This window comes from Lampetra planeri, chromosome 28 (genome assembly GCF_965212315.1).
Source record: "Lampetra planeri chromosome 28, kcLamPlan1.2.h2, whole genome shotgun sequence".
Taxonomy (NCBI): Eukaryota; Metazoa; Chordata; class Hyperoartia; order Petromyzontiformes; family Petromyzontidae; genus Lampetra; species Lampetra planeri.
Window position 1 is genome coordinate 5,025,724 of NC_136134.1, and position 26,541 is coordinate 5,052,264.

The following is a 26,541-nucleotide window of genomic DNA, read 5'->3' on the forward strand; positions in this document are numbered from 1 at the left end:
CTCAGCCTCAAACGAGCGTGAGTGAAATAATACAAATAAAACATAATAAAATACATTTTATTATGTTTTATTTTTATTATTGTATTATTAAAATAATAATAAATGTATTTTATTATGTAGAATTTATTATTATTTTCTTAATAAAGTAATGTATTTTAGTATGTTTTATTTTTTATTATTTTATTATTTCCCTTCTACGTGACTTTACCGAAAGAACCAAGAAGATGAATCCCTGCAGTCACGAAAGCTTTAAATCGAAATTTGTCGTGAGTGAGTCGTCTTGTGTCCCATCCACTGCCACGTGCGGCAGTGGCAGCAGCCGCGAGCTTCAATGGTGAGCGCCTTCCACTCCACCTCCCGCTCCACTTTCGCGTTCTCCGCAAATGCAGCGGCGTCGCTTCCTCCTCCTCCTCCCCCCTCCTCTGAGACTGTCGTCGTGTAGCCCCGTGCCGACCACAGCGCGCTCACGACGCCCCGTGCCTCGTCTGTGCCGCGAACGAAGTGAAAATGACACTCGCGGAGACGAGGCCTAGCGGCGGTCGCAGCCTACGGTGTTGCCTGGATTTTCTTACGGGCTGATTTGGGCCTGACAGCCCCCCGCCCCCCCCCGGAATGTAAAGATATCGAATGTTCTCTTAAACGAAACGATGCTCTCCTTGACGCTTTCGTACCTTCAGTAGATTAGCAGATACTTGTTTTCTGCGGGGGAGGGAGGGGAGTGGTATATATTTCAAATCATGATGGTTATACTGGTAGGAACCTCTGGTTACACCAGCCCACATGGGATTATTGTATCCGTTCGTCGTGCAGGGAGGGGCTGGGTGGGGAGGGGCTGGTCACCCCGTGGTGCCCTTATAAAACTCAACGTTTAACCTACTCACGCCGGCTTGTGCCCGCCCTCACAGTCGGACATATTTGCGGAATACACCACGCCGCTGTTGACCCTGGCCATTGACCGAGCAACCCAACGTTCCTACCAGCTCCCTCCGCAGGAATGTGTTATGCGGTATCGTATCATCAAATAAGAATCTACGGGCCCGGCCGGCGAAGGGGGGAGGCCCTCATTCAGCATTGGATTGACAAAACGTGTGTGCATGTTCGTGTCTTCATTAACCTCCGATTGCCAGGCATCATAGATAATTATTTACCCATAACACAGGATTCCATCGCATGACTTGAGCAATCCACCTATCCCATATGGTTGGTGTACCGCTTGTAAACCATCACTGGAGGCGAGGGTTGGCGGATCACACAAATGCTGTGAAACTGCCTGTCGGGAGGCGCCATACCCTGGCTCACCAGTAGGAAGGGAGTATACAAGCAAGTGGACAAACCTCCCTCCACCTGTCATCTCTCCCGGGATAGAGTGTTGCCCCCTCGCACGCGTAAGTTTTCTCCGGGTGCTCCGATTTCCTCCCACGCTTACCAATTCGTTGAAAACTTTCAACTAAATCCCCAATGCAGGACGCTCCAAGAAGAGTCCTTGGATAAATGAGCAATGCGAACACAGCAAAGAGTTGCGGTGACGTCGCCGTCAACGAGTTGATGTTGCTTTTCGATTTTTATATATTTTTTTACATTCCAGGAGCCACAGCAGCAGTCGGGAGAGGGCGGTGAGCAGTACAAATTGGCCAAAGAGAAGCTGGAAAGCTGGCTCAACCGCAGCATGAAAATACGCATGAGCGACGGGCGCACGCTGGTGGGGTCCTTCCTCTGCACTGACCGCGACTGTAATGTCATCCTCGGCTCGGCGCAGGAGTACCTCAAAGGCACCGGTAATATCACTCGCTCATTTGTGTTCAATTTGACCGTTCGTCAGTTTGAACCCGACGAACAATGGCATGTTGTGCTACCCTTAGTAGTGGTGCACAAGGGGGTAACACAAACTCAGCCAAAAAACTTTGGCAATAACACTGCCCGAAAGAGTAAAATATACAAGAGGTGAGTGACATTTCCAGAAATGTCCCTTATGTATGCACGTATGTTTAACTTCTTGTTAAATCCAGATTGAGTATTCAATAAAGATTTAAAAGTTGCATAGCTCAAAAGCATTGTCACCTATGAAAAATGTGACATTGCTTTAAATGTCGCAGTTTTTTCCTGTTTAAGGAAGTATTTTCGGTTTAAATTTCGATTTAAAGCTTTCGTGACTGCAGGGATTCATCTTCTTGGTTCTTTCGGTAAAGTCACGTAGAAGGGAAGTAATAAAATAATAAAAATAAAACATAATAAAATAATTCTCACGTTTCGGCCATAACGCAAGCAGCCGTCTGAATGACGCTGTCTCCCCGACAGACCTGGTCTTCACCTGAGGACGGCTGCATGCGTTGTGGCCGAAACGTCGTGAGAATTATTTTATTATGTTTTATTTTTATTATTTTATTACTTCCCTTCTACGTGACTTTACCGAAAGAACCAAGAAGATATTTTCGGTTTGTTGAGTTTTTGTTCAGTTCCGAAAGTAGATGGGAGACGGTTTTAATTAATTAAACTATATATGTATCCAGGAAAGCCAAAATTGTGCCTGAGACTCTTCCTGCATTATGACGTTTATGCAGTTCCATTGAAGAAGAAACCTGAATATTTAGTTTTCATCGTGTAAGCTTGACTGTGACCTTGAACGTGATTTGTTGGTAGTAGGCAAAAAGAGATGAAAATGGCACGTGTTTGCATGCTTGTGTGTGTTTACATACAGAACCATCTTCACAAGGGGAAGCACGAGTTCTGGGTCTCGCCATGGTGCCTGGGCATCACATTCTCTCCATCGAGGTGGAGACGAATAGCAGACACCCCCCTGACATGTGATGAAGCGACATCTCTTGACCGCAGACTTGGGACTTGAATTCACATAATTTACACCTCTTAAAACATTAGCATTTGAAACAGAGTTCTGTGCTTATTGCCGATAATGCTCTGCTTGGCCACTCCTTAACTGGAATGCAACTGTTCAAACTCTTTGGTTCTTTCGGTAAAGTCACGTCGGTATAAAATAAATCACGTTTCGGGCGCAACACAAGCGTCCATCATCAGGTGATGATGGACATCAGGTGATGATGGACATCAGGTGATGATGGACGCTTGTGTTGCACCCGAAACGTGATTTATTTTATTTTATACCTACGTGATTTTATCGAAAGAACCAAAGAGTATGGATTCCTGCAGTCACGAAAGCTTCAAATCCAGATTGCAACTGTTCAAGTTAAGGTGGCCATGTATTCGTTTATTCATGTGTTCCAATAAGTGCCGATAAATACTGTAATGATGCGTTAAAAGCAGAATGGAGAATACTTCGTGATATGTTAAGTGATCTGAGGCACATCAGCACCCACTCACGTTATAAGAATATATTTTTGAAGTGTAATGTTTGCCAAAGGTTGGGGATAGTTCCTCAAGTGTCGTGCTTTGCAGTACCTTCCGATTTGAGCATTAAGACCCTGTGATTTATAAAGAGGAGTTGGCAACAATGATGACATTAGTGTTGGTATCATGCCCATGTGTTAGACATTGCGTCCACAATATCAATAAAAAGTATTTTTTTTTATGATTACATGTGCTTAATGTATCCAGTTTCTCGAGATTGGTATAAAAAATGGCAATTCATACATAACCTTGGAAATCTTGAGTACACACTAGGAAGTGAAATGGCACGTTTTGAATATTGTCAGTGTACATAAGTTATTGTTTTCTATCAATGTATTGTTTACATGCGAAAAAGTGTCTCAAAGAGATATAAGATTGTCTAAATAATAGGTTACGTTTTGATGGAAAGGCACGTGAATGGAAACTAAGGCAAAGATTATGAACGTTATGAAGTGAATAAAAGAAACATCTTTGCATCAGTGTATATTTACAGTACTCATGGTTAATTGGACTGACCTCTTAAACCTTAAAATGTAATGTTACTTTATAGAGAACGCATTTAACTTTATACTTTGGCACCACGTATGTATGAATTAGCGAAAACAACATTATTTATTTTTATGAAAACTTTTTATTTTGCATTTAATACTTGGACAGACTGCATGTAGTAACTTTTTTGGAACTATTGTATGCTAGAAATTAATACGTACATTTTGTTAAAGCAACTGCTTTATAATAAAGCTGGATATTTCCTGTATACACGTAACTTTCTACAATACCTCCAGTACACGTTTACAATTGAAGTGCATATTTAACATCCTTAAAATTACATCTTTCTCAAATCGCACTTTTAATCTCGAAAATTGGTGCATCTGTACATCTTTAACTTAAAACTTGCGTTACATGTAGTGATTCACAATGTACAAGGATCGCGATAAGATGAATGAAACGTCCATAATATACATTATATAAATTTTCATGTCAAATCCAAAGTTTTAATCACTTGCATGTCCAAAGGAGCCATCTGTATTGAGGGAATAAAAAAAAGCTTTGGGAATTATACTAATAATTAATTGTGAGAAAAGGGTGACCTGAAAAGTAAGATCTTATTCTTTTACGTACTTGGTAGATATGTTAGGTTCTCAACTTTTTGAACCACGCATGAACATTCACATGTAAATGTGTAGCGCCTCAATGGTATAGAGTATGCAAGTCTTTTCACCCCTTCATTTTTCCATCAATCCTTGGTTATGATAAATGCTTACCCCAATGGCCTGTGACATTCCTTTCACTACATCCTTTCAGAATCGGCTCTCCTCCATTGTTATAAACTGTTCCTAAATAAGAGTTTTTCATTTGCTAAAGAGACTATTCTATTACATTGTGCAATTTAGAAAATAAAATTGGAGTAGATGGGGACAGGCCCTTAGTAATAATACATCAATTCATGGCCCTTGTGTCAATCTATTGTTGATGAAGGCCTCCCTGTCTTGCCAGCTATGAGAATAATGTGACCATACTTTACGAAAGCTGGACATTGCGAGTTGAAGCGCAGGTCAGGACCGATTCGGTTACTCAATTGTTTATTTGCAATGGCAGTTTTAAGAACATTAAAAATGTAAAATTTAATTTAAAGCTTTCGTGAATGCAGGGGATTCATATTATTGGTTCTTTCGGTAAAGTCACGTGACTTTACCGAAAGAACTATGAATATTAAAAATGTAATTTATATAAAAGAACCCTACATTTTTTATGTTATAAACATGTTGCACATTCACACCCAGTGACTGGCAGAGTACCAACTATCACAGGCACAAACATGGCAAAATACGCAATTAAACTAACACCAAATATTTAACATTTTTTATTGCATTAAAAACATTGGGGCGAGCTCTGAAACTATATGTGATTATATGATTCCATTTGTAATGCGGGTATTCAAATCTGGTAATTTTCAATTATCTTCAGGGCTGGGCAGAGCTGCATTGAGTGGAAATGTGTTTGTGACATTTGGCGACTGAGATCAGAGCAATATATTTAATATACTGCAGGACTTGTTTTGTATCATAATGAGTAACCTGGGGCTTAAACATATAAAACAAATACTGGCTCAGTGCTTTGTATGGAAGCCAGATCCTGAAAATCATGACCAAGAAAATGGTATCCTGCCTTAATGATAAAAAAACTGCTATAGAATGGAAAATACAATACAGGATACACAGTTTTCTATGACCGTTATCTAAAATGCAACACGATGACCGTTAAGTCAAACTTTTAAAAATAGAATATTGTTAATCAATTCTATCAATTATTAAAACGAAGCTTTAATGTGACGACATGGGACTGCATTGAAATAAGATAAACATTGACACAGCCACCTTTGTAAAGAAATTACATTCATATATGCCTCACCTTTTTGTGGGAATAAGCGGTGGGAAGAAATTGTTGTTAAACATGCCAAGGCTTATCGTATTGCGATAAGAAATGAGATATCCGTTTCTCATCACTGCACAATCAACTTCAAATTAAATAGCATGAGGTGCATAGGTAGCGGCGATAATGTCAAATACAAAAGCTATTGTTACTGCCGATATTGTTACTGCCGATAATGCCTTTAAGCAACAAAATCTATACATTGTAATCAACGTAATTAAAGTGTCACAATGACCCCTACTGAATACTTTATTTACAGCATATGTATTACATATATTCGTAGCTTTATCACAGAAGTCGCATCGCAATTGTGCTGTCCCGTGGCAAGGCACATGGGGGGCAGGCATCGTTCAGAGCTGCGTAAAGATCGCGGTGTCGCAAGAGAACGTGGCTTCTAAAAAAAAAGACTTCACAACGACGACCAAACGTCACAACACGCCATCAAACAGTGCTCTTTCAGCCTTCGATAATCACGGCTCACTATGCAACAACTGGCACACTTAAAACGCATTTAGAATGCAATAATTCGCATCAGGTAATCAGTTGACTCGACTTAAGGTCTCGCTCACAATACAGGAGGACGTTTGACATCAGGCGACCACAAAAGTTCTGCGATCGGTTGAATGAAATGACTTAAGTGATATCAATTAGCTTGCAATGGAAAGCACTGTGAGCCAAGTGACAGTCGCTTAAGGAATTGTATGCAACTGGTCATTGAACCAAGGACCACATTGTTGCTGGGCTCCGTGTTCCAAATTAACCATCTCATTAAGTGGCACCCAGAGGCACTTTCATCATATCAAATGAACCCACCAAGTCCAGCTAGTGCTGTAAGTCAATCATACCAACACCGTACATCCCAGATTCATGCAGATTATTGTAAAACACAGTGTAAACTTGGTGAATTTTAATTTCCACTTTGCTGCTGATATTTTTTGTGTTTTGGCATGTATACATGTAAACAAGTATGCAAGGTGTTTATCGCTTATTATTTGTAAGTTAAACACTGGAACACGTGTGTGCAGGGGGTACAACACTTCACCACACCTCGTTTCCACAAACAGCCACCCCGATTCGACTTGCACCAGAGTTGACCCGATTTCTCCCAGAACTCCCAGCTGACGGACAACGCAATGGATATAATTTTACAATCGAGACTGGCAGTCGCCATATGGCAGAGGAAAAAAAGGAAGGTTTTGAGCCTCGACTTGAACAGGAGTGGGGAGTCGGCAGCAATGATGACTGGGGGAAGGTGCTTCCCGGACTACGGAGAAAGCCTTTGGCGCTTGAGTGGAGATTGCATGCATGGGAGTAGAGGGATTATAGGATGGAGAGGGGTTGGTGAGGGCAAGTCCATTGAGCATCTTGAATATGGTGAATGCAATGTTGAAGTTGATTAAGGATTGGCACACAGTGGGTGGCTAAGTGCATTCGGGTGACTTCTCATTTATGGGTGCGAAGTTAGGCACTGACTTATCATATCATCCGGAGTTTAGACAGGCATTTGAGGAAGGTGTAGAAGAGGGAGTTGCAATAGCCGAGTGAAGTTTGACCGATCCCTTCTTAAATACAGTATTTTCCTACGTGGAAGGAAACTGGAATGCCCAGTCTGACACTCGACATCCACACAAACAGGTCAGCAACCTTCTTGTTGTACTGCCACCCACTGACCACCGCCCCAGCCCCGGTGCGATGGGGAGTCTCGCGCACACCATCAAATTCACTCGGACCCCCCTTCGTCCTCGGGCAGTCGCCCCAACTGGGGGACACATTCATCCCCTTCGTTTGCGGAAGACTCCCCCACAAGTTTCTCACACTATTGTGGGGACGCCGTAGCTGCAGTCGCCGTCATCGCCGTCGTCGCCGCCGTCACCGCCGTCACCGCCGTCGCCCCCCCCGCCCTCCACGGAGGTCAGGAGACACTCTCGCTCGCGCACGTTCTCCTCTCGCACGCTGCCGCTTGCCACGGGCTCCACCACCCGGCTCGGGAACCAGCCGCGCTGGCGATCGGACATGCGCTCGCCCTCGTACCAGCCTGCCAGGCGCACACACGCACGCACGCAGTTAGGAGCGGCGAGCTGTCGCCCGTCACGAGCGCACGGTTCGGGTTTTTACTGCGTCTTTAGAAAGCCCACGACCAAGGTCACGCAGAATTCTGCCCGATGTGGATGTTGAGGTTGGGTGTAGAGGCTTTTGACACGGTTAGCATGGTTGGCTACGTACGGTGTGAAAGCAGTTCAACATACACACAAGCCTCAACACATTTGTTAATGACACTGTGTGGCCTTACAGCAGCTCTTTGGTTATTTCGGTAAGGTCACGTAGAAAGAAAAAATAATAAATTAAATAATAGCGCTATATTATTATAACCATTATTTAATTATTTAATGAATTAAATAATAGCACTATTATTTGAGCTATTATTTAATTTATTATTTTCTCTTTCTACGTGACTTTACTGAAAGAACCAAAGAGTAATTCCTGCAATCACGAAAGCTCCAAATCAAGTTCATGTACAGCAGGTTGTAATAGGCCACTGTGGGGGGCTCTGCGGTGAGCTGCAGTAGGCAGTGCAGCAACACAATGTTGCCCTGTACTTCTATGCTCCCATGGTTATGCTCCCTGCCTTCACTAACTGGCACGTACCACCATGGCAAAGCGTGGTCAAACAACCCCCATGATCCGCACCGTATAGGAAGGCCCTCAGCCAGCAGCAGATTGACACAAGCGCTGCGCTTGTTGTGTGCACCTCCGATTAGCACACACATGTGTGCACGTACAGCAGAGGTCGCAACCGGGTACCCGATACCCGTACCCTACCCGATACCCGGCTACCCGTACCCGGCCGGGTACGGGTACCCGCGTTTGCGACCCTGGTGCGGCCGGGTACGGGTACAGGTAGGCCGTGAGTCACTGGTGAGTAACTGTTTGTCACTCATTTTCCAACGTCTCGTCTCTTCTCACAATTCAAGTTCCTAGAATAAACCCACCTGTGCCTGCAACATGGCTTCATCCCAGAGGTCGCAATCAGGTACCCGATACCCGTACCCTACCCGTACCCGGCTGGGTACGGATAGGGTACGGGTACGGCCAGGTACGGGTACGGATACCCGTTTGCGACCCTGGAGCGGCCGGGTACGGGTAAGGAATCAAAACCCGTTTGCGACCTCTGACGTACAGCCGAAGCAGCCTCTACACAGGGCAACTGCTGCTCACTTCCAAAGCATGCAGGGAGGGTCTCCGCCCCCCTCCCCCCAGGTCGCTCACCATCCGTGGTCTTGCGCAGGATGAAGAAGGAGTCGGCAAAATCCAGTGTCATCTCGTCGGCCTCCTGAGCTTTGTAAGGCTTGATGCAGCAGACCTGCTCGCAGTCCGCTGTGCATACGGTGTTGTGTGTGTGTGTGGGTCAAACTGAAACACTTTCAGCAGGTAAGGCATACCGAGTTACATAGCAATTTTTTTTCCCAGAAGCGACCTGGCCACAAATAATTGCTCAACGAAGCGGCTTGTCATCCTGTGGATATTTATAGCAGTCAAATACTCCAAACGCATGGCGATTCTAGATGTGGAGGGAAACACTGGAGGACCCGGAGAAAAATCCACGCGATCACAGAGAGAGAGAGACACGCAAATTCCAAATATACAGGCGTCAAGGTCGGGATCGAACCCACGACCTCCTGCATACCAGGCAAGGGAGTTAATATCTCGCCACATTGTGGAGTGTTAGTGTAGCGGTGAGCACGCTGCGCTACAAACCCGGCAAACAGTTCGATTTCTGCTCATGACTAACACCAGGTGACGATTATCTGAACCAGTCCTGGGCTCCCCTAGGTCGACTCAGCCTCATATGAGTACCTGGTGCGGTGTGTAAACAATGCAACTAGGGAGACAAAGGCGGCCGGGCATGGTGCTGGCCACCCACTCCCTCGTGTGCCTTGCCGGCGTTCATAGGTGCTCGCTAACAACACTGCCCCAGCAGCCTGCAAAGGCTACACAGGGGATCTTTGTCTTCGAATAGCAGTAAAAATAAATTAGATGAATTGAAAAATAAAGTACAATGTCGATTAGCACAGATGGCTACGTATGGTGCAAGCGAAGTTCAACGTACATTAATAAATACAAGAAGCATATTGGGATGGAAAATCCCAAGGGGCCAAACGAATGCAACAACGGGACTGAGATTTTTTTTCTTTTCAAATCAGTGGCCGAGCACCGCGCCCCAAAGGTCCAAAATGCCCAGCGACCAGCAACAAACGGCACTTGAAAGTGTCATGTTCTATAGACATTTACACGTCAGACCTTGTAACACAGTCATGTTTCCTCGATCTCGCGTACATTCGCCAACTTCTAGAGTACAGTAGAGCATATTACGATGTTTAAAGCAGTTTGCGCTTAATTTGTGTTAAGCAAACTCTGCATACATAATAGCGCAACTTTCATTTTCTCCAGGTGCTCACATATCCAACATTTTCAAGTAACCACTCATATAGCCTTTTTTCCCCCCCCCTCAGCAAGTTGGATATTCGAGTTGATATATTCCATCAAAAATGCCGTGAGTGTCTCTTAGCCATATATATATTTTTTTAAGTTGTTTGTGTCTGGACATGCATGACACCCTATGGTGGCTATACCCTTGGCCTAATGTCCCCCCCTCCCCTATAAAAATATATATTATCTCTGTAATCGAGACCGGAACTTCCCCAGACCACAAGCTCTCTTTCTCGACTGACCATAGAAGCCATACGCCTCCGACGGTGTTTTGTTCCGCTTCGGATTGATGGCAGTGATCCATCGCTTCTGCTCATTCCTGCACAACGAGAAAAAGGAGACAAACATTGCTTGAGAAAAACTCAAAGCAAGAGAGGATACGAGATTTGTTTTTTGTCAATTACGAGCCATCCTCCGCAACATCACGGAATGAACAGAGGGAGGCAACGAGTCATGGACACTAAGTTTGGGTGAAGTTAAGGTAAAAGCTCTCCCTCCTGCTGAAACCAACAATTGGGTGGAAATAATTTCCACCGACGTCCCTGAATCAGTGGTAGAAATTCCACATTCCTAGGCCAGGGGGGACCCATCTATTCATGAAAGTGGTAATCGTTTCATGAGCACCCCAGAGGGAAGATGTTGGGCTGAGTCAGCCCAAAGATTACAACTTTTGAAGTGAGTGCTCTGCCAAAAGTATCACTCACAGAGGAGTGGTCACATTTTTTATTGATTTTCGAAGGCCACTTGGAGTCCAGCATAAGTGTCATTATCTATAACAGGTTTTTTGGGTTAGATCGCGTAGATATAGAAATGTGTCATTAAACCCGCCACCACCCAACACAGCCAACCAGTAATGGTTGTCACGTAAACAATACGTGGAAATTTGTCACTAGTACAGCACACCGGTGTGTTGGAGAGCCAAGCCACACCATTTACAATCTGAGTACTAGTGTCATTATTGATACCGTGTACTAGTGTCAATATGATCCTAATACGTGTAATTATTTTGACACTTATTAGTGCCATTATATCAGAAAGATTTGATGTGACTGCTTTTGCCGGTGCAGGGCAGAATTATTTGAAGGAGACCCAAGCGCAAGGTGGCAGGGATGCGGTGGAACGAGATGTGAGGACAGTGGAGGTGACGAGAGAAGAGGCACAGAACAGAAGGAGCATAAACCATCATCAGGCGAACTCCGGTCATCCTTGCAGCAGCAGCAACTTCTGGCTGGCCATCGAATAAAGTTGGTCACCGCATGGCACGTTTTCAGATCCGCTTCTGCGGCCGTCTGGAAGGCTCTTCCTTCTGATATTAGGAAGCCGCTGGAGCTATGCATTTTTATAGATTGAAAACGAATTTGTCTAGAACTGATTAGCAGTTGGCTACGTATTGTGCAAAAGAAGTTTAACGTACATACATAAATACAAAAAGCACATGGGGGCAGAAAATCGAAGCGGCCAAACCCATGCAATAACGGGACTTTGAGCTTCTCTTTTTCAAATCAAAGTGGCCGAGCACAGGGCCCCCCAGGTCCAAAACGCCAAGCGGCCAGCAACAAACGACACCACTGAAGGCTTAATAGACAAAGAGTGAACACGTTTCTTGAATCGAGCATTATTGTAAGGACTTGGTAAGAGAGATTGATCAGAGGACTTGGAATAAGGAAGAGGGAGGAATGGCGGAGTTGCGTGAGCGTGCGACCCACTCCGATTGCGCCTTGAGGATGAACGCCTTGCGCCTCTTGCGATTGTCCAAGTTAACCTTGAGGTGGACAAGATGCCTGTGGTTCTGGATGGGCTGCTGCTCGTTCACCGACACGGCCGTCAGCTCCGCGTGCTCAAACACCAGGAAGCGTGTCCCGGCACTGCAGCAAACACAGCCAGGGAGGGCACACGGCATGAAAACCGGCGGGGGCTGGAGGCTTAAGACATTTGGTGGGGCGGCGGTGCTGGCACGCAGGTGGCTGTGGGAATGTGGGGGGGGGGGGGGGGCAGGGGGGACGGGGGGGGGGGAAGGATTGAACCCACGACCTCCTGCGTACCAGCCAAAGGAGCTCACATCTCGCCTCTGCGGTGTCCCAAATTGCTATGAACAGGTTTCCTTCGCTCGACGTGGGTTCGGTTTGTGGGATTTCGTGCCGTATACGTGACTAAACCTATTTCTACCCAATATTCGCGATAAGTGGTTAGAAGTTACTCTACATGCGGCTATGCGGTCGGTCATGGGGCAACATTGTGAGTGTACTGTATGTATCTTCTGTGCGCTACTCAGCAGGCAGCCGTCTCGTGCGGCTTCGCTTTGTGTGCCCATTTTTTTTTCAACGCACCTCCCGCCAAAAGGCGAGGAAACCTGTAAACTCGTAACCGGGCGGGGGCCTTTCTCGCTGCTTTTACATCGGGCCCAATTTAATTCAACGCACGAGGGCTCCGTGCCCACCACGCTACGTCGCTGTAATGCCGCTGCGTTCTCCCCGCGACGCGCTTTTCCTTTGCCACTCGTTCGGCGACGAGGCTTCAAAAACCCGGGTGGACACCTGCAAGCGATTCATGGGGGCAAGAAATCGAAATGAAACGTGCAGGAAGTGCGACAATTGCGAGCTCACTCCTTCTTGCGAGCGAAGAGCAGGAGGTCGGTGAAGAGGAACAGGTAGAGTGGCTTGAAGCTGACTTTGCTGCTGCGGAGAGTCATGCTCTGCGCCTGGTGCATCTCCATCAGCTCTCCCTGCTTGTAGAGCCACCGCGAGTGCGATATGATCGGCACCGACTGCACGCGCGCGAAAAAAGCCAGAAGGCACACACGGACGACGTTCTGCCATATCGCCTCTTGCAGACTGCTGCTAGATAGTAGGCAAGCGCTGCCCCTGCTGGCCACCGTCACTTACGGCTCGCGAAACGGAGCGGCTCACTTCGCGGCGGCCGTGGGGCAACGTGGCAACGTGGCAACGCAATTCCCGTCGTCGTGGCGGCGCCACGCGATGTGACGCGTGTCCAAAAGGGAAGGGGGGGGGGGGGGGGAGGGAAATGTGGCGCGTACCTTGTCCTTGAACTCGAGCGTTTTCTCGATGTGAATGAGCTCCTCCGTCCGGCTCATCTTGAGAATACCGTCGTTGCACTCCATGATGCACTGCGGCACGGGGGGACGGGTGGACGGGTGGGGCAGCGTTGGCGCAAGACTCCTCCGCTGCCGTCCAACGCGGCAACGGCGCTAATCCGGCACCATTAACCTCTTTCCCATTCCGATGGCGTGCGCGTGTACGTCATCAGCCGTTCTTACAATTCCGTTCCGATGGCGTACGTGTTCCAATGACGTACGTACGTGTGCATCATCGGAACTAAATCGGAAGAAAAACTAAAATAAAATAACTTGATCGGTGCCGAGGCTCTCACAAGGCCGTGCGGGAGGGCATGTGGCACAGTTTGGCGCCGGCTGTCGTAGAGTTGCGGTCGTGTCGCTACGGTTCTCTGCGGTGAGTACAATGTCTTCAAAAACAGCGGCAATATGCCTCTAAATAAAATTTACGCTAACCACTTGCATGTTCTAAGATTCAACGGTGAACGGGCCCCACCCTGCAACTTGCATAAATCTCGGAAAGGGAAAAGGTTAACTTGCTCACTGTCGTGCCTGATGCATGTGAAAACCGCTGGTGGGCTCAGCTGTCGAGGTGCACGATTTATCACTGGGTTACGAGGTTGGACAGGAAGTGGCAGTAGAGAAAAAGTATTCTGAACCCCCTCTGCACGGATGCTGTGAGTGTTATTACCTCCTGTGAGTGTTATTACCTCCTGTGAGTGTGGGATTTCTCTGGGTTTCCTCATTTCCTCCCACAAGCCAAAGACTCATCACAAATGAAATTGGGAAAAAACATCCCAATAAAGGACGCTGCTGAAAAAAAGAATTTAGAGACTTTGTCCTGAATAAATGGTGTAGTGATGACTTGGTGGTAACTTCTTTACGACACGAATTTTGATCACGTTGATGTGACACTAGTGATTGTAAGTTTCGGTTGGTTGTGAGTGCAAAATCCAGGTCGAAATGACATAATATTCAACCTAAAATCTAAATTCAATTTCACATCCTTCACGGACGCTGCATTGGCAAATTATTTGATGCTGCTGCACTGACAGTGGTGCACAAGCACAAATTAACCAAAAAAACTCACCACGTTCGTTCATAACAATTCCTTGAACGGCATCACACACTCCCCAAAATATTGCCTATTCTATTTTTTTTAACAGGTAAGGCCCACTGAGCTGTATAGATCTTTTTCAGAAGCAACCTGGCCACAAATGATAGTTCAGCAAAGTGGCTTATGATGTGTAAATTTAGAGCAGCCAAATATTCTTATTTTTATGACATAGTTTTCCTTCACAAAAGCCGATATGAAGCACAAGTAACTCGCACTGGAGCGATGATTTTACGACCCACACGTTAAGCGTGCAAACAAGATGTTTGTCATTCAGGAAAGATTGCGATCTTAACTTTTTACCATTTCCAATTGCTTGCTAGCCCTCTGCGCGTTCTGGTATCTTTGCGTGCCTTTCTCCGTCCTCTTGAGGATATTCTGAAAAAATACAAGAGCAGAACAAGATGTAAATATATACGTGCCAGGCCATGGGACTCGTTTGTCAAACGGCCCTCACGTGGCAGCGCCTCTCTCACCTCCACCAGCAGCTTGAGGCGCGTGATGCGCTGGAAGGGCAGCAGGAGGAAGGACGACAGCGGGAGGTTCTTGCAGCGGGGTTCACTGATCAGCCTGTTGAGAATCTGACTGAACTGTGGCGTTTCATTTCTGCACCCGCAGACAAAATATATAAAGATCCCCCCCCCCCGCACATTAAGAAGGCGGTAGGCATGTGACGGGTCGTGCAAGGTGTTAACTACCTCACCTGGTACATAGGAGGTCGTGGGTTCAATCCCGACCCTGACGCCTGTAGAGTTTAGTTTGCATGTTGCGTCGAACTAACATGCACATCTCAGAGAGATATGCGCCCGACTGTTGATGAGACGGTGTGCATCAAAGCTGGTCCAGAGTTTTCTTGTACTTAATCGGTGCCGCTGAAATAATGCATTCACAGAATGCTGCGAGGCCGACGATGGCTTGTGTCAAGAAAACGTTTAACCTTTACGTGGAGAGACAGACCTATGAAGGAGACAATGTCTACACATCTGTTCTGTCATTTAGCATCACAGACTGTTATAGCGACGCAGGCACAGCCCACGAGGGGGCGGTAAAAATGAATACAGTCATAACTCGGTATACGACCGCTTGAAATACGTCGAATTTGGTATACGTCGTGTTTGGACGAGAAAAAAACGTCTTGGGATACGACGTCTTGCTTGGGATACGACGCGCTTGCTAGAACTTGTATGGGTCGGGATGAGTCACCGCGTACCCACGTAGACCCCGTTCACGATTCCTCCCCTTCCTCACCACCATCCTCATAGGCTATCAACTCCTCTCAGCAAGGTAAAGTGATGTTAAAATGCAAATATATGTATTTATGTATTTAAATTTATTTATGCATTTTATTTAATTAATGTATGCATTTTAATTTTTTTTATTTATGCATTTTTTTAAATTAATGTATGAAATTTTTTATGTATGCATTTTAGTGATAAGTAGTATCTAAATTATTTTATACAACCCCATCAATGTATAATATGCCATATAAAACATAATTTCTTATACTCTGGAACGGATTATTTCCTTTCCCTTTATTTATGGGAAAAATTCGTTTGGTATACGTCATTTTCGGTATAAGTCCTACCTTCTGGAACGAATTAACGACGTATACCGAGGTACCACTGTACATCTAGTACTCACGACACGCTCGTAATGCACAAACGCAGTCTGCAGTACCTTTGACACTAGAGGATGATGCTACTATATATATATATTTTAACGTGCCAAAATTTTGGACTGTATGTTGCCGGCACACAACGGCCTACTCTTTTGAAACAACGTCACGGGGTTCTTAACACATTGACTGGGAGTGATGCAGGAGACGTGCAAGTAGTATTTTCACGGTTACCACGCACAACCGCGGCAACAACCAGGGCAGCCTTCCGGATTCTATCTGTGAACCTCGGCGACAAGTCAAGTGGTGAACAAGTCACGCTGGGTCACATCACTGCGGCAGGAAGGCAGCCATAGCGATGGAGGTACGAGCGCAGCAAGGGAGGTGCAAGCGAGCGGGTATGTGTGCGTGCGTGTGCGTGCGTGCGTGTGCGTGCGTGCGTGTGCGTGCGCGTATGTGTGTGTGCGTGCGTGTGCGTGCGCGTATGTGTGTGTGCGTGCGTGCGCGTATGTGTGTGCGTGCGCGTGCGTGCGCGTGCGTACGCGTGCGTGCGCGTGTGTGTGTGCGTGCATGCGGGAGCACAACGAGGAAGGTGCGAGTGCGCGTGTGTGTGTGCATGTGTGTGTGTGCGTGTGCGAGTGCGCGCGTGTGTGCGTGTGTGCGTGTGTGCGCGGTTGTGTAGCAGTTAGCGCGCTGCGCCACGAACCTGGCGACCCGAGTTCGGTGCGGTGTGTAAACATCGCCCCGCGTGGTGCCGTCCACCCATCCCCTCCTGTGCCGTGCTGGCCTTCATAGGCTCTACTTACTCACACCACTTGCCCCAAGTCTGTTAAGGCTACAGGGGGGATATTTGTCTCTGTGCGAGTGCGTGTGCGAGTGCGAGCATGCATGCGAGTGCGTGTGTGAGTGCCAGCGTGTGTGCGCGTGAGTTGCGTGTGTGGGGAGCGGAGGACTCACGAGAGCGTGCGTAGCGCCCGCTCCTGGTAGGGCTGGTTGGTGATGTACTTCACGTAGCAGCGGAAGTTTTTGGCCGCGTGATTGTACACGATGTCGCACACGTCCGAGATCTCCACGCTCTGACCCAGGCGCTCCTCAAGCTCCGCGAGCATTCTTCGACATCATCGGTGACAACGATGACGAAAACAATATCATCATCGTCGTCATCAAGCCATCGACATTATCAACGTCATCATTATCAGTCATCATCATAACCATCATTATCATCATCCACATTATCTTCATCATCATCAATGCCATCTTCGCTTTCACCACCACCATCACGATCCTCCATCATTAACCATCATCTCTTTATAATTAGGAGGAGGAGAGGAGGGGGGAAGGGGAGAATGAGAAGAAGTGGCGGCTTGAGCCGGTGCCCTCACCTCTCGCTCACCACCTTCACTTCCTGGAGGTTGGAGAAGACGAAGTGTCTCTGCGAGGAGGGGAGCACCTCGTTCACGTCAGGGTTGTCGATGAACACCTCCGTGGCGACGCGCAGACTCCGCAAGTACGACGCTTCTGACGTGATCAACTCGAACATGGCCTGGGCGCAAGCGGGAGCGGTGCAAACACCCAACACGTTCACCGTAGTCGCGCGTATATTTACAAAAGCACGCCCTACGTCAACTAAGGCCATGCGCTACCGCCCTCCGTCCGTCCGTCCGCCACTATGCACGGAACTCGAGTTTAGATTTGCTTCTAGATTTGAAGCTTTCGTGACTGCAAGGATTCATACTCTTAGGTTTTTTCGGTAAAGTCACGTAGGTAAAAAATAAAATTAAAAGTTAATAAAAGTAATAATGGAAATAAAATAAAATAATAAATCACGACGTTTCGGAGGCAACACAAGTCTCCGTCATCAGGTGGGGACCGTCACAGCTAAAATTACTGCATCAAGTGAAGAAAATTCCAAAAGACCAGCCCTTAAATACAAGTTAAGGGGGGAGGGGCTTATCTGAATGTGGTGACCAGGGAATGGAACGTGGGGGTGGTGGGTGGGGCTACAAGAGACCTGTGCAAGAAAACGGAGCTACAAGAGAGATTTGCTGTTCGGGACTCGCCCTCTTGAATACCGGCTACATTGATCGTGGGGGAAAAAGGTGAGAAATGTCTTCCGAACTATTTTCTGTTTTAGACGACGAGGCGAGTCATGAAACTGCCAATCGGCAGAGTAATCGATTGTGCGGCTCAGCGATGGGGCTGTGGCTCGCGATCGGACGGTTGTGAGTTCAACACCCGGTCCGGGTTGGGGTAGGGGGGAGGGGTTTGACGCAGCCCCTGCCATCCCCTCCCGAGGTTCACAAAATGAGAACCACTTTGTGCGACAGTCAACAACGCCCCGATCCACAAATACGAAAGAGGCATCACAGCAATGATCCACTCCGCTGCTCCTGACGCGGTTATCTGGCTTGACCACCTCAATGTGCAATTGTTGCTCTGCAATCTACATCAGCCAATACGAAAGAAGAAGCACAACGCAGGTGCTATGGATATACTTTCCCCCGCCACATTAATGCGGAATTTCCACCACCACCGGTCCAGGCCTGTAAACGGGAGATGAACAATCCAACCGCCTCAAAGCTCGTTTGAGACAAGAAATGACCGACTCATCGTTTCGCGAAATAATTGGATGGCCCCGGCTCTAAGCGATCGGGAAGCTATCGCACAACACGTGGTGGCGGGGGGGGAGGGGGCGGTGCAAAGTACCTCCTGCAGTTTGATCTGCTCTTGGGTCATCGTGGAGAGGAGGTGGCTGCTCTGCACCTCGGGCAGCGTGTGCCAAAACTCGAACACGGGACCCTTCTCCGGCGGCCTGGGGGTGTCCAGGGACGGCCCGGGGTGGACGGGCGCCGCGCAGATCGCCGGCACCGCGCCGTTCGATTGCTGCGGAGGGAGCTCGAGGGGGCCCTTGACCGACGGGAGGAGATGAAGAACCGTCACGCGCGGCGCGCGGTCGGCGTCGCGGCAAACAGAATCCGAGCGTTTTATTACTCCCGCGATGTGGCACCACCCTCTAAAATAAACTCGGCACGACCCTGACGAGTAGTGATGTTTAAGTCGGGCAGAGAATGCAGCGAGTTCTTGCGATTCGGTTCCTGTGGGATTGCCCATATATCATTTAGCATTGAGGATGCTGCTGTGGTTGTAACGGTTATCACACTGAACTCCAGAGGTCGCAGCAGTTGAGACGCTGCTGCAAGTTTCTTGAATGCGCCCTTCCGCCTCTGTTCACCGAGCAGCACGAATGGGTTCACCACGGTCAGTCGATGGGTAGGTCGCATACGTGGTGGGGAAAAGTGTGGGCAACTCTCACCTCTTCCAACGCGTCTGGTCGGCGTGGAAGAGTAGGTCAAATAGTCTCTCAACAAGGGCTGTCTCTGGTGTAGGCCAATCAGTTTCAAAGACGATGCAAATATTATCAGAGCATGTTTGTTTTGCATGTTTTGCCACAAGTACCGCGTGTGGTTAATGCAGACTTGATGCCTTGCAAATGGCATCTATTTGGTGTTTGAACATCTTTACACAACTCCTGTTTCATTGCCAGAGAGGGATAAAGCCTATTCTTATTTTTGCATCATTTTGGATAATGGCACAAAGCTCCCATAGTTAGACTCTCAGAGCGTTTCTCTGGGGCTCCCCTCTAGTGGAGGGGTCCTTCCTTGCTTAGCATTGTGTCCTGACGATTACACATACGCGTGTGCTTCTAGTCCATGGGAAACACTCACCAATTGGCTGAACACATCTACATGAAGCTAACAAATAAGATTACCATGATTATGATTGTTACTTCGCGTAATTAACCACGGGCGTTTCTGGCTGCAAATGTTACCGTTGTGGAGTCCTGTAATCCCAGACACGGCTGTCCTACTGGTGGCGAGCTTCTGCCGCTCCTACCGCTGCTGCCGTTGTTGTTGTCCAGCGTTATGGACGCCACCAGCTGCTGAAAGTGGCCATGCAACTCGGTGCCTCCCTCCCCGTCGTGGCACCGCTGCCGTAGCAGCGTCTGCACGATGGTCTCGGTGCGGTATTCCTGATACAGACACTCTGCGGGATAATGAGAAACTCACAAAAGGACACTCGGGACATCGCAGTAACGGACATCGTGCCCGCTAGTTGCGGACATGATGTGTGCGTTGTGTGAGCGCGTGTGTGAGTGAGAATGCGTGCGTGAGTGTGTGAGTCCCAAAAGTCTTCTTCTTGGTTCTTTCGGTAAAGTCACGTAGAATGGAAATAATAAAATAATAAAAATAAAACATAATAAAATAATTCTCACGACGTTTCGGTCACAACGCAAGCAGCCGTGCGTTGTGGCCGAAACGTCGTGATAATTATTTTATTATGTTTTATCTTTATAATTTTATCATTTCCATTCTACGCGACTTTGCCGAAAGAACCAAGAAGATGAATCGCTGCAGTCGCGAAAGCTTTACATCGAAATTTAACTCCCAAAAGTCTGTTGAGGCTATACGGGGGGTGGGGGGTGAGCGGTGCCCAAGTGTGCGTCGAGCAAGAGGCACTCACCGGAGTTCATCGTCAGCCTGAGCCTCGGTATCGCGATGGCAACGCCACCGCCCGCGCCCAGCAGGGGTCCCAACCTGCACAAGGGGAGCGGCGTGAGCGTCACCGTTCGCAAGTACGCGCCCTTCGCAAACGCCGATCGTGAAAGGCCCGAACGCAGAAGGTCTCTGGGTTTGATCTTTCACGTAGCTCACGATCCACCATAAACGGAATCCAACTGCACAAATCGTGGCAGATGCGGATACCGGATGCACAAATGTCGAATTCAAAACTCTCCGGTAGTGTGCGACCGCGGTCATCCAGACCGGACCGTGCAACGTATAGCGACGCAGTGCCCGATGCACAGATACAAAAGAGACATCATCACGGCGATAGACTCCGCTGCTCCCGACCCGGTTATCTGGCTTGAACACCTGAATGTGAACTTGTAGTCGTTGTTCTGCATCTACATCAGGCATACGGAAGAATAAAATAATAATGATAATGATAAGAAGAAGAGAAGAAAAGAAGAGACGAAAAGAAGAAGAGGAGAGAAGAAAGAAGAAGAAAGAAGAGAAGTTAAGAAATAAAAAAAAAGAAAATATAAACAAAAAAGAAGAAAGAAAGAAGCAGTAGAGAAGAGAAGAATAATAAGAACCGCTCTATGCTCCCCGGGGAACCGCGAGGGCCTTCGAGAGCGGCGGCAGCGGTGACTTGTGGCGCCGTCTCGTTATACAGAATCATCAGAATCTTTATTTAGACCGGAGGAGGAATCCGATGAGCTATGGAGCCTGATGACGACCGCTTGTGTTGCGATCGAAACGTCGTGATTTGTTCGATTTTATTTCTAACTACGTGACTTTACCGAAGGAACCAAAGAGTATGAAGCTCTGTTTCGCACATGTCCAGTACGGGTGGGTCAGCGAGTCACAACAGCAAACAATTCACGAAAAACAACGATAGGAGTGCAAAAGTCACTAAAGTCATAATATAATGAAATTATTATTTGACAAGTCCAATTTATCAAGCTGGGGGGGGCAAGGCAGCAAACGCAACAACAACAACAGTCCCAGACCACACCAAGGCAACAACAACGCCACACAGTCGTCGTAGTCCCTGAATAACGCGCAGAGCTGTTGCCCCACTTGTCTGCTAGAGACGGGAATGAATGGCCGCGCCTGCGATCCCCCACCGTCTCGTCACCGTGTCCGACAGCGAGCGCTCTCCCCTCCGCTGTTCACTTCAACACCCGTCTCTTCGCGACTCGCAGCTGGCAGTGAGGTGGTGGTTGGCAAGCTCTCCCCCCCCGCTAAAGTTTTTCGGCTGATATCTAGGTCGGCACCTACCCCGACACCCTGCGCAGGCTATATGGGGGGTCCCCTGTCTTTGTGTGTATGTGCCAATGCGTGCGTGTGTGTGTGTGTGTGCAGAGCGGTAGTGTGGCGGTTTGCGCGCTGCAAACCTGGCGACCCGGGTTCGATTGCGCTAGTGGCCAACACCAGCGACGATTATCTGAACCGGCCTGGGCCTTCCCTAGGTCGACTCGGCCTGCAGTGAGTACCCGGTGCGGTGTGTAAACATCGCCACTGGAGAGAGAAAGGCGGTCGGGCGTGGTGCTGGCCACCCACTCCCTCATGTATTATTCGGGCCTACATAGGTGCTCGCTAACAGCAGTTGCCCCAAGTTTGTTAAGGCTATACGGGGGATCTTTGTCTTTGTGTGTGTGTGTGCACGCTCTCTTCTCCCTTTTGGGAGCAGTTAGCGCACTGCTCTACAGACCCGGCGACCCGAGTTGGATTCCCACTCGTGGCCAACATCGACGGCGAATATATCTGAACCGGTCTTGAGCCTCCGCTAAGTTTACTCAGCCTTACACGAGTACCTGGTGCAGTGTCTAAACATAAGCACTGGGAAGATAAAGGCGGACAGGCATGGTGGCAGTGCTAGCGGTGGTAGTAGTGTTGGTGGTAGTGGTGGTAGCAGTAGTGGTGGTAGTGATGGTATTGGTGGTTGGTGGTGGTGCAAGTGCTAGTGGTGGCAGTGCTCGTGCAAATGGTGGTGGTAGTGGTGGTGGTGGTAGTGGTGTGTTAGTAGTGGTGGTAGTGGTGGTAGCTGAGGTGCGAGTGATGGCGGTGTGAGTGGTGGTATTGGTGGTAGTGGTGGCAGTGCTAACGCTCGTGGTGGCGGCGGTGATAGTGGTGGCGGCGGTAACAGCGGAACTCGTGGTTGGCGGTGGTCGTGGCGACGCTCACCCACTGAGTCGCCGTGTCCCGTCCCGGGCCGGCGAGCCGCGCTTCTCTCCGGGCTCCTCTTCCCCGCCCGCTCTGCCCGCTCTGGCCGCTCCACGCGAGCCCTCGGGCCGGTTCGCCCGCTCTCCCGTGCCCGCATCGTCGGCGTCGGAATCGTCAAAATCGTCGGCATCCGCATCGTCGGCATCGGCGGCGGGAGTCACCGTGGCGGGGTCGACCGAGGAGGATGACGACCAGCGGACGGGAGAGTGGCTCCACAGCTTCTCCCCGAAGCCGAGCCGCTCACTGAGGTGGCTCATGAAGATGCGATCGCGCGGCGTGACCAGGGACTCGGCCGAGACGCCGTCGCCGCCGCCGCCGCTGCCACCGCCGCCGGTAGAGCTGCCAGCGTCGCAGCAGCTGCTGCCACCACCGGCAGGGCTCGCGTTGTCACCTGCCGCGAAGAGGCGAGATGCGCGTTTAAACGCGCACAGCGATTGTCGTTCAGCGCATGGCAAATGTTGTTGTGTGTGTGTATGTACGTTGAACTTCTTTTGCACCATACATCGGCAACCGTGCTAATCGGTGATGGCTGGAAACTGATTATTATTTTGTGACTAAACAATGGCATTCATCATTAACGGTGCCTTGAAAGATCACGCAGATAAATAGAAAAGACTATTTCCAAAAGCATTAGGCGATTACATATTTTTCTATCCTAAAGCAGTAAAGCAGCTTGTGGTGGAACACGTCACTCAAGGAGATAATGTCCAGCGGTTGAGACCAGAGGTTGCAAACGGGTTTTGATTCCTTACCCGTACCCGTACCCGGCCGCACCAGGGTCGCAAACGGGTACCCGTACCCGTACCCGGCCGTACCCGTACCCTACCCGTACCCGGCCGGGTATGGGTATCGGGTACCTGATTGCGACCTCTGGGATGAAGCCATGTTGCAGGCGCGGGTGGGTTGATTCTAGGAACTTGAATTGTGAGAAGAGACAAGACGTTAGGAAATGAGTGACAAACAGTTACTCACCAGTGACTCACGGTCTACCCGTACCCGTACCCGGCCGCACCAGGGTCGCAAACGGGTACCCGTACCCGGCCGGGTACGGGTAGCCGGGTATCGGGTAGGGTACGGGTTTCGGGTACCTGGTTGCGACCTCTGTGGTTGAGGCTCATGGTGGAGTGCCATCCAAAGGCGGGAACTCAACAGAGAGGATGTCAATCGAAGAGATGGAGGCGATAAAATCGACTTGAGTGCGTTGTTGACGTGACAAACCTTACTAGCTGTGTCGGGTGGTGGAGGGTTACGACGCATCTATACTTATTCTTGGTTCTTTCGGTAAAGTGACGTAGAAGGGAAATAATAAAATAATAAAAATATAAAGTAATAAAAATTCTCACGACTTTTCGACTGCAACACAAGCAATCATCATCAGGTGTGAAATCCACAGCAAAAAAATTTGAAAAAAGTGGCATCTAACCCAAAAAACCTTGAGTATGAATATCGGTCACGTGTTAAACTGCATATATTCTAACGACGTGTGCCCTAATCGTGTTGGTTATCAATGTAACATTAAGCTTTAAACGATGTAAACAGTACTATTTAGCAAGAACTGTTGGATAAAAATTGGCAAATATTTGCTCGCTCTTTAACATTCCTCTTTGCTGATAAAGCAAATCAATTGGCATATTTTTCCCACGTGACATCTCGATTTGATCGGCTGTGTCGAGTGGTGAAGGGTTACACTGTGTAACACAATTCTTTTTTTCCTGGGTAGTAAGTGTTACTTCCTAATTGCTTATGCCTCAAAAGTACATTAAATGGCTGTTATTCCCTACAAACTTTGCTTTTGTGACCAGGACAGTGATATATTGAAATTTACCTATTTTGAAGAAGATTAAGATAGATTCAGTGCTGAGTAAACGTGGAGTAACTTCTAGAACATTCTAGAACTTTACAGTAATATAAATAGTAGTATAAATACCAGAGGTGGGACAAAGTCATTGTTATGCAAGTCACAAGTAAGTCTCAAGTCTTTGCTCTCGAGTCCCGAGTCAAGTCGAGTCAAAGATGAGGCAAGTCCAAGTCGAGTCTGAAGTCATCAAAATCATGACTCGAGTCTGACTCGAGTCCAAGTCGCATGACTCGAGTCCACACCTCTGATAAATACAGGGGCCTTAAGCCCACCAGTTCAATTTAGTTCCAGCTGCCTAAATGGATACATGTCTGCATTTTTCTGAGATGGTATCAAGAGGCTGCAAGCATCTGGCAGATGCATTTTGCTATGTCTGCGGCCAATTTATCAAGACAAGAGCGAAAAAGATCCTGGAGTGCAATGAATTCCCCAAGAAGCTCACTAGTAAGGAGAAAGCTGTTTGGGACAGCTTTGTCGCAGTGGTTCATGGCTTCCTGGGCAATCACAAAGTCAAAAACTATGTGGAGCTGGTTAAGACTCTGGTGAAGAACTACGGCACAATGGGCTGTAGGATGTCCCTCAAAGTACATATCCTTGATGCTCATCTTGATAAATTCAAGGAGAACATGGGAGCGTGCTCGGAGGAGCAAGGCGAGCGCTTCCACCAGTATATACTGGACTTTGAACGCCGCTACCAAGGACAGTACAAGAAGAGCATGATGGGAGACTAAATTTGGGGGCTGATTCGTGAAAGTGATTACAGTATAATCGTAAATCTCGAAAAACTACTCACTTCTAAATCTTTTGTAGTAATTTTTGTATTACTTTAGTATAAACACATGTTAATTTTGATTCATGTAGTTTTTTTCTGAGTTTATGTGAACAAAAAGACACAAATTTTCCCGTTTTCTCATTGAAAATAGGTATATTTCAAAATATCACTGTCCTGGTCACAAAAGCTAAGTTTGTGGGGAATAATAGCCATTTTCTCTACTTTTTAGGCATAAGCAATTACGAAATAACACTTACTACCCAGCAACAAAAATTGTTACATAATGTTATCGTTGAAAACTGACATTGCACCTTGACGATCCGACTCAAAAGAAACCAATTATGAATCGGTCCTGCATGCCATTGATTTGTTTACCACGAGAGGTTGACATTCTTAACTGGCGATGGTGCGTTGGCAGTGGTTAGACTCAAGCACAAACAACAACACGAAAAAACTCAACGCATTCTTAACATGTGCGACCCCCCGCCCCCCCTACTGAACATCTGTATAAACTGTTCCGATCGTCCATTGTTTACATTTCCTTTTAAGGACACAGCGTTACTGAAGAACGTGTTGGGTTTCGTTTTCTTATTCGTGCACCAATACCAACGCAGCAGTATCAACCAAACAGGTTGCATTTTTAGTTGCCAATCTTCCCCAACAATTCTACACGTTTGTCCATTGCTATTTGTCGGCTGTGCGGTAAGTTCCGTAGCAAATGGTTGTGGTTTTGTAGCGTTGCAACAAAAATTATAATACAAAAACACGCTCAGTATCATCCATAAGAGGTTTTTTGGGTTAGATCGTGTAAATATATAAATGTGTCGTTAAACCCGCCACCACCCGAAACACAGCTAACTAGTAAGGGTTGTCATGTAAACAGCACATGCCAATTCGTCACTAGTACAGCACACCGGTGTAGTGTAGTGTATAGTAGTGTATAGTGTAGTGTGTAGTGTATTGTGTATAGTAGTTTGTAGTGTGTAGTGTATAGTGTAGTGTACTAGTACAGCACACCGGTGTGTTGGAGAGCCAAGCCACAA

The 26,541-nt window shown here is 47.7% G+C and overlaps 2 protein-coding genes across 6 annotated transcripts in view; one reads left to right on the forward strand and one right to left on the reverse strand.

Annotated features, from left to right (window-relative positions):
* Positions 1-241: 241 nt before the first annotated feature.
* On the forward strand, positions 242-3,547 carry NAA38 (N-alpha-acetyltransferase 38, NatC auxiliary subunit). Its single transcript, XM_078607714.1, has 3 exons — positions 242-334; positions 1,586-1,775; positions 2,696-3,547. Exons 1-3 carry the CDS (start codon positions 332-334, stop codon positions 2,803-2,805), a joined length of 303 nt encoding a protein of 100 aa, XP_078463840.1. The 5' UTR covers positions 242-331; the 3' UTR covers positions 2,806-3,547.
* A 424-nt stretch (positions 3,548-3,971) lies between these two features.
* LOC144728343 (ephexin-1-like) overlaps positions 3,972-26,541 on the reverse strand; it is a 49,677-nt gene continuing 27,107 nt past the window's right edge. For all 5 annotated transcript variants that reach the window (XM_078607711.1, XM_078607713.1, XM_078607712.1 and 2 more), the window contains exons 3-16: positions 22,830-23,259; positions 20,602-20,675; positions 19,910-20,124; positions 18,787-18,987; positions 17,463-17,623; positions 17,038-17,190; positions 14,942-15,071; positions 14,769-14,843; positions 13,316-13,405; positions 12,885-13,045; positions 11,988-12,146; positions 10,524-10,600; positions 9,061-9,168; positions 3,972-7,828 (exon numbers count right to left, since the gene is read on the reverse strand). In XM_078607711.1, coding sequence (XP_078463837.1) covers positions 7,605-7,828; positions 9,061-9,168; positions 10,524-10,600; positions 11,988-12,146; positions 12,885-13,045; positions 13,316-13,405; positions 14,769-14,843; positions 14,942-15,071; positions 17,038-17,190; positions 17,463-17,623; positions 18,787-18,987; positions 19,910-20,124; positions 20,602-20,675; positions 22,830-23,259 — 2,258 coding nt within the window. In that variant the 3' untranslated portion in view covers positions 3,972-7,604. The remainder of the gene's footprint in view (positions 7,829-9,060; positions 9,169-10,523; positions 10,601-11,987; positions 12,147-12,884; positions 13,046-13,315; positions 13,406-14,768; positions 14,844-14,941; positions 15,072-17,037; positions 17,191-17,462; positions 17,624-18,786; positions 18,988-19,909; positions 20,125-20,601; positions 20,676-22,829; positions 23,260-26,541) is intronic.

Bases quoted from the DNA above. Each gene is read 5' to 3' on its own strand.
- NAA38 (XM_078607714.1), top strand. The intron at 1,776-2,695 runs GTAATATCACTC...GTTTACATACAG, and splicing joins GGAGTACCTCAAAGGCACCG to AACCATCTTCACAAGGGGAA.